This window comes from Pseudophryne corroboree, chromosome 10 (assembly GCF_028390025.1).
Source record: "Pseudophryne corroboree isolate aPseCor3 chromosome 10, aPseCor3.hap2, whole genome shotgun sequence".
Taxonomy (NCBI): Eukaryota; Metazoa; Chordata; class Amphibia; order Anura; family Myobatrachidae; genus Pseudophryne; species Pseudophryne corroboree.
This window is the reverse complement of record NC_086453.1, coordinates 171,983,937-171,997,226: the sequence shown is the minus strand read 5'-3', so window position 1 is coordinate 171,997,226 and position 13,290 is coordinate 171,983,937. Positions and strand designations below refer to the sequence as shown.

General features: G+C 45.2%; 1 protein-coding gene across 3 annotated transcripts in view; it reads right to left on the bottom strand.

Moving 5' to 3' along the window:
• Positions 1-703: 703 nt before the first annotated feature.
• Positions 704-13,290, bottom strand: part of TMEM51 (transmembrane protein 51) — a 418,775-nt gene continuing 406,188 nt past the window's right edge. For all 3 annotated transcript variants that reach the window (XM_063942938.1, XM_063942937.1, XM_063942936.1), the window contains one exon: positions 704-2,801. In XM_063942938.1, coding sequence (XP_063799008.1) covers positions 2,402-2,801 — 400 coding nt within the window. In that variant the 3' untranslated portion in view covers positions 704-2,401. The remainder of the gene's footprint in view (positions 2,802-13,290) is intronic.

Below are 13,290 nucleotides of genomic sequence, written 5' to 3'. Positions count from 1 at the left end.
AGTGGAAGGACAATGGGGCGGAGCTTAAGGTCTGGGGACACCGCTTTGGGCGGACTAAGGGGGCGAGGCTTATCGTGACCTGGGTCGGAGCTTATTGCGGACCTTTGGTGGAACTTGGGGAGACACGGAGGGTGAGTGGTTGGTTGTGCAGGGCTGCTAGCGGCAGGGGATGGACAAAGCTTTGAACTGGACTGGGGGAATGCTGTTTGTGATGACGTGAGAAACTTTTTTTTCCCCCCTGTCAACACTATCTGCGTTGCAGGAGATGTTGTGGGCCTATTTTCAGTGGGAGGCCTGGAGCTGCAGCTCCATCCGCCCCTGACAATCATCCGGGTTCACTACGGCTGGCCGGCGGTCGGGCTCCCGGCGACCAGCATCCCGGCGCCGGGAGCCCGACCGCCGGCTTACCGACAGCTTGGCGAGCGCAAATGAGCCCCTTGCGGGCTCGCTGCGCTCGCCACGCTACGGGCACGGTGGCGCGCCACACTATTTTATTCTCCCTCTATGGGGGTCGTGGACCCCCACGAGGGAAAATAATTGTCGGTATTCCGGCTGTCGGGCTCCCGGCGCCGGTATACTGAGCGCCGGGAGCCCGACCGCCGGCAAACAGAAGACCACCCAATCATCCATCTATGATACCAAACACAAGACAGAAATTAAGATGCCTAATACATTACTCGTATAACATACCCAAGGCACACAGTCCGATTTTCTCATTTATTAACAAAACTGGAATGGGATTATTAAATTATGCATACACTAAACCAAAATCGTAAATACATTAACATGCAAATTAAAGCACTATTTAGGCTAATAAAGCATTACTACATAGGTAGAGTCATTTAAAAACATTTTTTGCAACTCACATTTAACTATAGAATGTGAAATTCTTTTGGATTCCATTTTCAAATAGTTACAAGTGTAATAAAGGGCTGAATACTTGGCAACATAGAACGTGATTGTTGTTCAGATGCTTAGAAACCAGTACTTTATAAACATACAAGAATGGTGCAATTATTGATTAGGACATTATTATTTACCAGTTATAGTCATCATTCACACAGGTGCAATGATGACGCTCCATGCAATTAAATTTAACATTGCACGTAAAAGAAAGCATTTCAACTAGTGCTTTAAAAAAAAGTGATAATTCATATTAAGGTTTGGGACAAGTCAGATTAAGCATATTTACATTTTATATCATTACTTTCTATCTATAGGCTATTCTGCATTCTTCCTTTCTAGCCCTGAACACAAATGTGAACTTCCATTAAAAACCTGGGCAGTAATTGTTTGCGTCTCTATTTTCCCTCATCCCCAGGGTTATAGCAGAAGTTGAGCAGAGGCGCTAAAAGTTCTTTGAGACAGCTTTTATGATGCCAACAGAAAAGGCAAGAAAAATAGCCCCAATGTACATTAGAACACATTACGCTATTTTAATTATGAAATTTTGTCAAAACTAATGTCATATAATTTTAAATTGCAGCAAGTTCAACAGTTTGTCTTAAAGACAAACAGTTGAACGTTCTGAAATTTAAAATGACCAATTCCACTAGCATCCTCTAGTGGTGGTCTGTAAAAAAGGTAGAAAAAAAAAAAGTTACAGACCTTTTTATAGCAGCTGGACGGCTCCATTAACTATGAGTAATATGGTCATCCTTTCAAATCATGTTAAATCTGGAAAACGCAGGCCCAGTACTGTATGTGAGGCACTTTTATATTTTTCTTTATTTCCAGTTTTAGAGTGTCATTTATAAAAGCTTTGAGAGAGATAAAATTGTAAGAGAAAGTACCAATCAGCTTCTGTTATCTTTCAAACACAGCCTGTAAAATGTAAGGTAGAAGCTGATTAGCTAGTACAATTGTATCTCTCTTCGTGCTTTGATCAGATAAAGTACATACAGGGGAGGCCTTTGGTAGGCTGCAGCCAATAATTATTAGAATGCATTTATCCATATAACTACAAACCAGTGAGTGCACTAAGGAGCAAGTAGGGCTACCAACATATCCTTTTAAAATCAAACATATATGATACACGGTTCTGTGGCAAACCTAGGCCTCAGTGATATTACACACTTAGGGGTCGTAAAATAACCGTGAGCAAGGCTACATTTCAACAGATGCACTTTATAAGGACATAATTTATAATAATCTGAAGACTTTATACTCTGTGATAAGATTAGAGGACCTCTATTAAGACAAATTATTTCCGAAAAAATCCAAGTAATTTACAGTCCTATATTGAAAAATAAAGTGGAATACATCTAGGCAAAAAACGAATGACTTATTTTTTTCTACTGGCTTATATTAGACAATGCGACCAACCCCCCCCCCTCCCATCCTCTACAAAGAAAAGATGTTCACAGAAGACTTGCTTTAAGGATCCCAGCAACAAAGGTTCCTATACAGGCTTGTCAGTTCCCAGTTGCTTATCTTCATATTGTGGTGGTGGTGTTAAGGGCTCAATTTTCTGTGTTTCCATAGACTTTGTTTGACCTGACAAATTCAATCTGAATTCTTTCAGGTGCAATTTGTCCGACTTAATCCTTCTAACATTCAAGGGTTTTTTCTCTTTTCCTGAGCGAGAATCTGTCCTTTGCGCTTGCTCTTCTTTTGCTGAGCTAGCATTAGGTCTAGTGGGTGTTGACTCGTCAAGTTCATTCAGAGACTCATAGGATGGGAGAGTAATGCTTATTCTCTGGTTTCTGTCAATGTTTGCAGCATCTGAAGCATCATACCCGATTCTCATCACCTCTTCATAGCTAGGAGCAGAATACCTTGGGGTGTCCGCATTATCAGGACTAAATAGAAAAACAAACAAGAAAAAACACACCAGACATTAAATGCTGAATTAGGTATATTCTTGTGCTTTGGCAAGCACTACAACCAGATGTTAGCAAACTGTAAAATTAATAGTAAGCCACATGCTTCATACTAGTTTTCATTCTAGTACTCTGAGCCTAATCAGTGAGGACATATTTTAATTTTGAAGGGCAAACTTTTATACCTGATGTATCGCTACTGCTACAGTAGCTGTAGTGATGCATCACGTCTAAAGTTTTGCCCTTCAAAATTAAAATATGTCCTGTTGAATAGATGCAGAGTGCTAGAATGAACACTATCAGCTAAATGTAATAGCCACCGACTTCTGGAGGTGCAGGAATTTTGTGCGAGTCTACCTGTTTTTTGAAGCAGCAATCATTTACAAAGCAAAACCAGGGGGAGTTTGACTGGGAAGAACAACAAAACATATTAATTGCTTAATATAATAATCAGGCGCTAAGATCGAGCTGGTTTTCTAAGCTGCTGTAAAAAGGGAGATAGTCAATCCCCCAAGAACAAGGAAATACAATATAAAGACAAACAGCACTTAAGAAGAAAAATATAACAGGTGTTTTTGTTTACAAAACAACTCACATATTTAATGAAGAAACAATTAGATCAGACAAATATATAAAAATTCATGAATGAAAACTTTGAAAGAGCCTCACTGCCAGTCTTTAGACCACAATAAGTTCCTTATATGGGCACAATTACACCAGTGATGTGTAAAAAACAAACAAAAAAAAACAAATTGTCAATAAGGATCCTTTAGGTTTAGTGTGCAAACAAGTTGGGGACATCCAGTCTTTTTTTTTTTTTTTTAAACTGAGTATTGTTTATTGAGGTTTTATAAAGATTATACAAACCCAAAATCAGAAAACAAATAACGGCAGACTTATTGAAGCATACAAGGTACAAAGTATAAAAGGTACAATCAAGGAATGTATACAAGTGGGAGACATAAAAGATATAGCTGGATTTACATACCACCCCACAGCATAACATCAACTGGCGCCAGATGGGCTTGCATTAAGGTCAGGTGACTGACACATGGGGCATATGGGTACAGACATATCCTGCATAAAAGACCTAAGTAAAGTATTCACACTACAGTATAGGATAAAGGTAACAGTCCCAGAGTATCTGCCAAATGTCAAAACAAAACACTAACCCTCCAAAACAAACCACCCGAGAACCCACCACCCTGTATGGCCTAACCCCAATCCAGGCATACTAGGATCCCAGTTTCCCCTAAACCAACTACCACTACCCAACTACCCCTCCCCCCACCTCTGAATAAGGATATTAAAAACAGATAACTGACGAGGGCAACAAACAAATGACCACTAAGCTGGGGCTAGCCAGCCCCGGCCCTCCCACTATACACAAAGAAATGGACCAGCATCCAAAATCAGCCAGATTCACAAATAATCTTTCCCCCCCACCCACATAACCATAACTTGACTAGCGAACTTCCTCCTTACCTATATAAAGGATATCAAGGAATCGTACAACCTTAAAACAGGATTAAACTAGTCCCAACCCTCCCGCTACACAGAAACCACCACTAAATCACAGCTGTTTGAAATATTAAATAAAAAATATAAGGAGATGGAAACCATCTCCACCATCAAAGCTTAGCAACAAATGTTGACACAGTGTTACGTTACTCCGGCCAAGGCTCAGCATCTTGATAAGATAGGCCGAAAGAAATAAACCTGGTCCAGCACAGACAATGAACAATAGGGGAATATCCAGAGAATGCAAGTGCCAAGTCCCCCTGTACTGGCGCAGACAAAAGAGTTAGAGGACGGATTTTCAGAGAGGATGCAGTTAGCTCCATCCATCCATAGTATGCCAAGTTCCCCAGTGCCGGCTTAGCGGCAGGAGAGAGAGAACTAATATTTGTAAAGGACACAGCAGGTTCACAGAAGTCCGAAGTGAGACAACAGAGGATATTAGGAGCAATTCCAATGTATGAGGACAAAAAATCCAAAGCACTCTCAGAAATAGATGATATAACAAAACGGGTGTTTGGATGGACTGCAAGACAATCGAGGCACACAGGGATTGGATCGGCATCCAGTACAATAGAATCCACAACGTCTGTACAGGATATAGCTGGAGAATATTCCGATGCTGGAAGCACATTGAAGGTAACCATGGAGCTTGGGGATACAGCCACCGTTTTGGTAAGATGAGTAACAAGTCTCTCTGTGGAAGCATGAATAGCCTGGAGTAAGTGCTACAAAGAGCTGGCCATCTTGAAGGCACACAGACGCCAAGGCAGGAGAGTGAGCCTAGTAGACAATTCTGAGCACCAGCTGGGATGGCCACAAACGGTACAAAACAGCTTGAGTCTCAAGGCACCAGGTAGTAAAAACCTCCAGAGGTAAGATGGCAGCGGCTAATACACCACCAAGTCTCACCCAGCAGGGAGCCCAGACAAAGGAGCCAGCTAGGGGCAGCAGACCCGCTAAACAAGAGCAATGAAGCAGGTAGCCAGCGTTTCTCTCACCACCAGAACGTGCAGAGCAGTAGTGATTTCCGGAGGGCCGTCAGAGGAGAAGTCAGCAGCAAAATGGCGCCTATTGGCATAACACACACCCGCAAGCATCAGAACACCGGGAGAGAGAGACAGACAGAAGGAGTCGGATGGAGGATCCCCGAAGAGATAGCTGAAGAATAGGAGACAGCAGCAGTTAAGCATCACACACCACACTGCAGCCGCTGGCACCGGAAACAGAGACACCGGGACTCTGTGCAGAAGCTGGGCCGGACAGCTGATCTATAGAATGCACACATGGAGACCACGAATTTCAACACTCCAAAGAGCCCCGTGCAGCAGCAGGAGAGGATCCAGCAGAGACACAAGAAGGGTGGGGGGAAGAAACAACCACTAGCAGGATATTTTCAGGATATCAGCGGGAGAGCCGGAAAAATGCTGCTTGTCCCCAGCTACTCAAGGCCATGCCCCCCGGGACATCCAGTCTTTTCAGTAAATATTTACCAATATCCTTGTGGTTGTAGCTGGGTAATCCACCTACCGAGGGTTCAGTGTGTACTTCCGATCCTACGCAAAGAAAGTGGTGGTTCTCCCTTTATTAATATCCACAGTGGTTATGGCTGGAGCTTCCCAAGACTTGGTATAGCAGCACAGTATCCTGCAAAGTGGTCTGGCAATGCCCGGGTCAGAGGCTGGCTCTCTTACGCATTTCGCTGTTACCTGGCAGCTTTATCAAAAGTACTCATACTGGGCTCATAAAACTCTTATAAAGGGGTATCAGTAACCAACACAATTAACACCTGTTCATCCTTAATTATAACAATGTATGTAAAATAGTGTTATACTTAACATGTAGCAGCAGAGAGGCAAAGCAACCTTAAAAATCAAACTTAAAAACAAAGGTTTTTAAACTTCAGAAATCCCAATTAAATAATTCGGGTTAATGATTGACCCGATGCACTTCTGATTGGCCATCACCATAAATAATTTTGTTGTTATGGTGCATTACTCTATGGCAGTGATTTTCAACCTTTTTTTTTTTACTCGCGGCACACCGAACAATATTTTAAAATTGCCAAGGCACACCATCAGTTCCCCACAGAAAAAAACAACACACACACATTGGCCCTCACAGTAAGAAAATAAAAATAAAAAAATCCACACATACATTGGCCTACACAGAAAAAAAACAAACAAATTGATCCCCATATAAATCATGTTGCTCCCCACATAATTCCTATTGCTCCCCACATGAATTATTCACATTGTCCCCCCCATAAATCCTTATTCTCCCCACATAAATTCTATTGAAATCCTATTGTTCCCCACAGGAGAAATAAAATAGCAAATATTATCAGCTGTCCTCAGTGGCGGGGGTTGTTCATAGTAGAGTTCTGCGAATACTGAGCAGTGGGCGGTCGGGCAGGTGTGGATGTGGGTGGGCAAGGAAAGCTGTGTATGCAGGTGGGAACTGGAAGATGTGTATGCAGGCGGGTGGGCTGGCTGGGTGGTGAGACGCGGCGGCCGTGACCTATGATATCACATAGTTTTCAATGCATAGGTCATGGCCGGAGTACGACTAATCCTCTAAGAGGAGCCCGGGCCAACAGTTCATTCTGAAGGTGCAGGAAGCTGCCCTGGCTCCGCGGCACACCTTGCAACTGGTTGTGGCACACTGGTTGAAAAAGCCTGTTCTATGGAGTCTCACTATTTCCTGGTCACCTGACTCTGGCATCCCAAGTCACGTGACCTTGGCGGTTTCCTTTTTCTGAATTTTACTGATGTTTACTTTCTGGTTAAGGGACTGCGGCTCTGATGTGCACTGTCATGTGACCGTATGCCGGGCTTGTACGGGATCTGTAAGGGAATCCCAACACCCACGGCTGCGGCGTCACACGTTGCGTCATCACATTGGTGGTCACCTGACTTTATGGTTCCCATCTATTTACATCAAATACTGCATCATAATGCTCGCGGTCACATGCCCACAATTCACACCACCTCTCACTAAGATAACCTTTATTAGAGGGTCAATATCAATATACTTTAAAGCGATACATTTTTACTCAATTTCATATTTATATTAACTAGTGACATAAGCATAAGACATACAGTACATCAAACAATAAATACTAAAAATGAATATGGAGAATAAGCAATATATAGAGGGGGAGAAAAGAAAGGTATATACACTCATCTTCATATTCTTCTCTGTATTCTGATCCAAGATAATGAGAATAACTTCAAGAAATATTCTATCATATAATTTAGAAGCAAGGTACAGAGTGGATAAACTAAACAAAAATACCTTAACAAAGAAAAAGTGAAAAGAAGAAAAAAAAAAAAAGAAAGAGAGAGAGAGAGAGAAAACACCAGATGCTCATAGAACCGAATTAAGCTCCATAGCCTCGTTGAGGCCATGAGGATGCACGGAATTCAATTTAAAAATCCAGAAGATTTCTTGTTTACACAATTTGCTGAAACGGTCCCCTCCTCGTTTAGTCTGTTCAATATGTTCCAGAACAATTAATTTTAGTGTACTGGGATCTCCTTGATGGTACTCTAAAAGGGTGTAGTATGTCTGACAGGCGGTCAGGAGACCGCCAGTCAGCATATCGATGCAGGGATCCCGGCGGGGAGGGGCGAGTGCAGCAAGCCCCTTGCGGGCTCGGTGGCGACATTCCCACTCTATGGGTGTCGTGGACACCCACGAGTGGAAATAGTCCCTTTTGGTCGGCATGCCGACCATCTGGATAGTGAGGGGGCGGGATGTCGGTGGAGGTCTGGTGACCGTCGGTCTCCCGACCGCTGGTCACATGAATACAACCCCTCTAAAAAGTGTCTGGGTACACTACGGTCTGTTTTCGTATTGATAATATTACGACGATGCTCCATAAATCTTGTTTTGAGATTACGTGTGGTTCTTCCTATATATTTTAAGTAGCACCCACATTGTAACAAGTAGATGACCTAGTTTGTGTTGCAATCATAGGCGTGCACACGGGGGGTGCCTGGTGCGCACAGGCACCCCCTAATGTCCAGCACCCCCCCACACGCCACGCCTGCAGCACGCTGCTCATTCCTGTGCCTGCCACAGCGCAGGCATTACAGAGTCACACTGACTCATGTTATGCCAGCGCTGCGCTGTCCGCTGCCAGTGCCCCAGAGTCTTCAGAAGTTCAGCAACGCAGCAGCTGCAATGACTGGGTCCCGGCCGGGAGGGGGAGGAGTAGCCGCACTCTCAGCTCCTCCCCCCAGAGTCAATAATGCTGCCTGTGTGGGACTAGTCGGCGGGAGGGGGAGGAGGGGCCGCTCTCTCAGCTCCTCCTCCCATACTCCATATGCTGCCTGTGTGGGACCTGCCGGCTGGAGGGGGAGGAGGGGCCGCTCTCTTAGCTCCTCCTCCCATAGGTCACAATGCTGCTTGTGTGGGATTCCCCGGCTGGAGGGGTTGATCTTTCAGCTCTTCCCCTTTCATACTTCTCCACGTGCCCTGATGTCCCCAGCTCCAAAACGTCCATTGGAGGGTAGCAAAGGTGCTGACCATCATGATGTGCAGCAGCACTTGATTGTAGAGGTAGGAGAAACACAATCCTAGATTTGTTCAAGTAGCAAGTGCTGCTCAGCACCTCTTTGTCTCTCCATCGGCCCCCCCTCTCTCTCTCTCTCTCTCTGTATTTCTATCTCCCCCTCAGGTCCCACTCTCTCTTGCCCCCCCTCTCCCCTCTCTCTCTCTCTTGTGCACTATTTCTCCCTCTTTCTCCCTCGGCCCTCCTCTATCTCTCTCTTCACCCCCCCCCCTCTCACTTTCCCCCCTCCTTCTCCCACTTCCCTGTCTCTTTCTCTGCCCCCTCTCTCTCTGTCTCCTCCCTTGCCCCTCTTTCTCGGTCTCCCCCGCTGTCTCTCTCTCTCTCTCTTCCTCTATGCCTCTCTTATGTCTCTCTCTCTGTTCCCCTGCACCACTCTTCCTTCCTCTTCATCCCTCTCTCTCACCCTCACTCTCTCCTATTGCCTAATATAATTCCTCTTCTACATACTCGCACGCAGGGGGGGTTTCCGAGTACCTGGAAACCCCCCCCCCCCTGCCAGCCGATCAATTGCCACAGATGACTGATCATTTATTTAAACAGCGGATCTTTGTACAAATGAGTGTGCTCCTCACCAAGCTCACACCTGCATCGGCGTCTCTACCTATACTCCTCCTCCCGCGTCTCCTTTTGTCGCCTCCCATGTCGCTGCCTGTCCCGCGTCTCCTCCTCTCGTGTCCCGCATCTCCTCCTCTCGCCTCCCGTGTCTCTGCTTGTCCCGCATCTCGGCCTCAACCTCCCGCGTCTCCTCTCGCCTCCCGTGTCTCCTCTCCGCACGTGCCTCTGTCCGTGCCGCGTCTCTGCCTCTCCCTCTACCTCCCGCGTATCTGATATTCTCTAAAAGCCGTTGCCGGGCTGTGGGAACTGATAGCCCTCTAGAGCACTGCACAGTCCGGAGGACCAGCTTGTTGGACCACAGGGATTCCTTCCGACCTGCAGGTAAAATATAACTGCTCCACGGGTACCTCTTCTCATTGTGCTGCTGCCTGCTGCTGAAATCCCTCTCCCCCCAAGACCCTTCACCGTTCTCTCTCCCTCCCTCATGCCTCTTCCCATGCCTCTCTCTGCCCATGCCCCCTCTCTCTGTCTCCCAATGCCCCCTCTCACCCGTGTCTTTCTCTCCCACCTCTCTCCATGCCCCACACTCTCTCTTCCCATATCCCCTCTCTCTGCCCATGTACCTCCTCTTTCCCCATGTCCCCCTTCTGTTTCACACCTTGGCCACCTGTCTCACCATGCCTCTCTCTCCTCCTTCCAGTCCTCTTCCCTCTCTCCCATGCTCCCCCACTCTCTCTCCCTCCCCAAGCCCCCCTTCTCACTCCATTCCTCTTTCTCTGTCCCTTTCATGTCTTCCTAAGCACACACAAATGGGTATATATATATACATATATATATATATATATATATATATATATATATAGAAAAGACAAATTGTCGGCACTCCAGGCATTCAAAGAAAAGGCTGACACGTAGTATACGTGTCAGCCTTTTCTTTGAATGCCTGGAGTGCCGACAATTTGTCTTTTCTGCATTACACCTTCCAGTGTCTGTATGGCACCCGGCCAAGCTGTTACATCTGATAAGAGAGTGCCGGTCGTTTGTTCTGGATTATATATATATATATATATATATATATATTAGCATACCGATTATCGGGATCCTGGTGGTCACAATACAGACGCCGGAATCCCGGCGGGGGCACCACACTGCCATACCATATATATATATATATATATATATATAACAGCCAATAAGGAAAGCTGTTGTTAACGTTATCAAGTCTGTGAAGTGCCGCTATATCTTGCTGTGTGTGTGTATATATATATATATATATATATATATAATCTCTATCTCGCATATCTGGAACCCCCCCCTAAAAATCCTGCGTTTGCCACTGTTCTATGCCTCTCTCTCTCTCTGTCTACCCCTCTTTGTCTGTCTCTATCTCCATCTCTGCCCCTCTGTCTCCACCCCCTCTCTCTCCCTGTGTGTCTCTCTCTCTGTTCCCCTGCACCTTTCTTCCTTCTTCACCACTCTCTCTCTCCTTCGCTCTGTCTCCCCCTGTCTACTCCCTCTCTCTGTCTACCCCCTCTCTCTGTCTACCAGCTCTCTCTCCATCTCCCCCTCTGTTTCTCTCCATCTCTGCTTCCCTCTCTCTCCGTCTCCGCTCCTCGCTCTCCCTCCATCTCTCAATAGGCGTGTTAGTCACTCCCAATAGACGATTATAGACACGCCCCTCCAATCGTGCACCCCCTAATAAAATGTGCTGCGCACGCCTATGGTTGCAATTAATACAACAACTTTTTATACTTCATCTATATTAATAATCTTTGTCCGGTTTACCACATGAGTACATGTGGTGCACAGAGTTTTTCCACATTTGAAAAAGCCTCTTATTTTTGTGGGTATCCACCCCCCATCTTTCTCCTTTCTTATCCTTATTTGATTCACTCCTCGTCGCATTAGGGTCCAGTATCGTCTTGAGGGATCTATTCTTCTTAAATATAACCTTCAGTTGTGTTGGTAATTAATTTTTTGAAGGGGATCTTATTCTCTAAGTATACTGCAGGATACAAAGACACTCTGTGTTCTCCTTGATGTGATACAATGGCTATAGTACATAGTTTCAACTTGCCTGTGTTTCCAGCTCTCTGAGAAGACTGAGAGCTAGAAATATAGACGTTATGGTAAGAACTTACCGTTGATAACGTGATCTCTTATGTCCACAGGTATCCACAGGATAACATTGGGATATGGTTGAGCAACAGCGGAAATGGCACCAACACGGTCACGAGCTTTCTAGCCTCCCAGGATGCATCGGGGCCTCACCATATAGTCCCGCCCACTGACTCAGTCAAATCAGTTCTTTCCACAGCGATTTAGGCAGGAGCATCAGGTAGAGACCTGTTTAGGCGATAAGAAAACACATGCACGCCCTTCCATACAAGAAGGAAGAGGTTTAGTGATTGTCTAGATCCTCAAATCAGGTGCGTCAGGGTGGGATCCCTGTGGATACCTGTGGACATAAGAGAAATCACGTTATCAACGGTAAGTTCTTACCATAACGTCTATTTCTCTGGCTGGGTTCACAGGATTATCCACAGGATAACATTGGGATTCCCAAAGCCAATTTTAGTGGTGGGGACGCTCCTGATTACACAGGTGGACCTTTCGCCCGAAGTCTGCGTCATGAGAGGCACAAGTATCCAAGGCATAATGTCTGATGTATGTGTTTATGGAAGACCATGTGGCTGCCTTACATATCTGTTCTGCTGAAGCACCCTGTTGTGCTGCCCATGAAGGACCTACCTGACGTGTAGAGTGTGCAGAGACATTAGCCGAAGTAGGGAGATCTGCATGAGAATAAGCTTCTGATATTACCATTTGGAGCCATCTGGCCAGCGTCTGTTTACTAGCAGGCCATCCTCTTCTATGGAATCCGTAGAGGATGAAGAGAGAATCTGTTTTTCTGATGGCACTAGTACGATCTATGTAGATTCTTAAAGCTCGGACTACGTCCAGCGACGCTTCTCCCGCAGATGGTCCCGGTACCTGAAAAGCTGGGACTACAATCTCTTCATTCAGGTGAAACTTTGAAACCACCTTAGGAAGATAACCAGATCTCGTTCTGAGAACTGCTCTGTCTGGAAAAAAACTTAGGAAAGGAGACTTACACGATAATGCTCCTAAATCTGACACTCTTCTGGCTGACGCCATTGCCAGTAGAAAAAGCACCTTAGCCATTAACCATTTAAGATCTGCTCTCTTAAGCAGTTCAAACGGAGGACCCTGGAGAAATTTAAGAACTAAATTCAAATCCCAGGGAGCTGCAGGAGGAACAAATGGAGGTTGAATATGTACAACTCCCTGAAAGAAAGTACGTACATCCTGTAATACAGCAATATTTCGCTGAAACCATACAGTTAATGCTGATACTTGAACCCTCAAGGAAGCAACTTTCAAACCTTTATCCAATCCTGCTTGAATCCTGGATACTTTAAAAGATCTTGGATTCAAATTTTTTCCAGTACACCAATTAATATAGGCTTGCCATATTCTATGATACACACGAGCTGAAGAAGGCTTTCTTGCTCTAAGCATAGTTTGGATTACTTGTCTTGAAAATCCTCTCGCTTCTAAGATAGAGGTTTCAACAGCCACGCCGTCAAAGACAGGCGATCCAGATGACTGTGGCAACAAGGACCCTGCTTTAGCAGATTTGGACGTTGAGGGAGCAGTATCGGTGTTTCCACGGACATTCTTAGCAGATCTGTGTACCAATGCCTTCTTGGCCAAGCTGGAGCTATTAGAATTATTGCTCCCTTTGCTTGCTTTATTTTTCTCACTACTCTGGGTAACAGAGATATTGGAGGG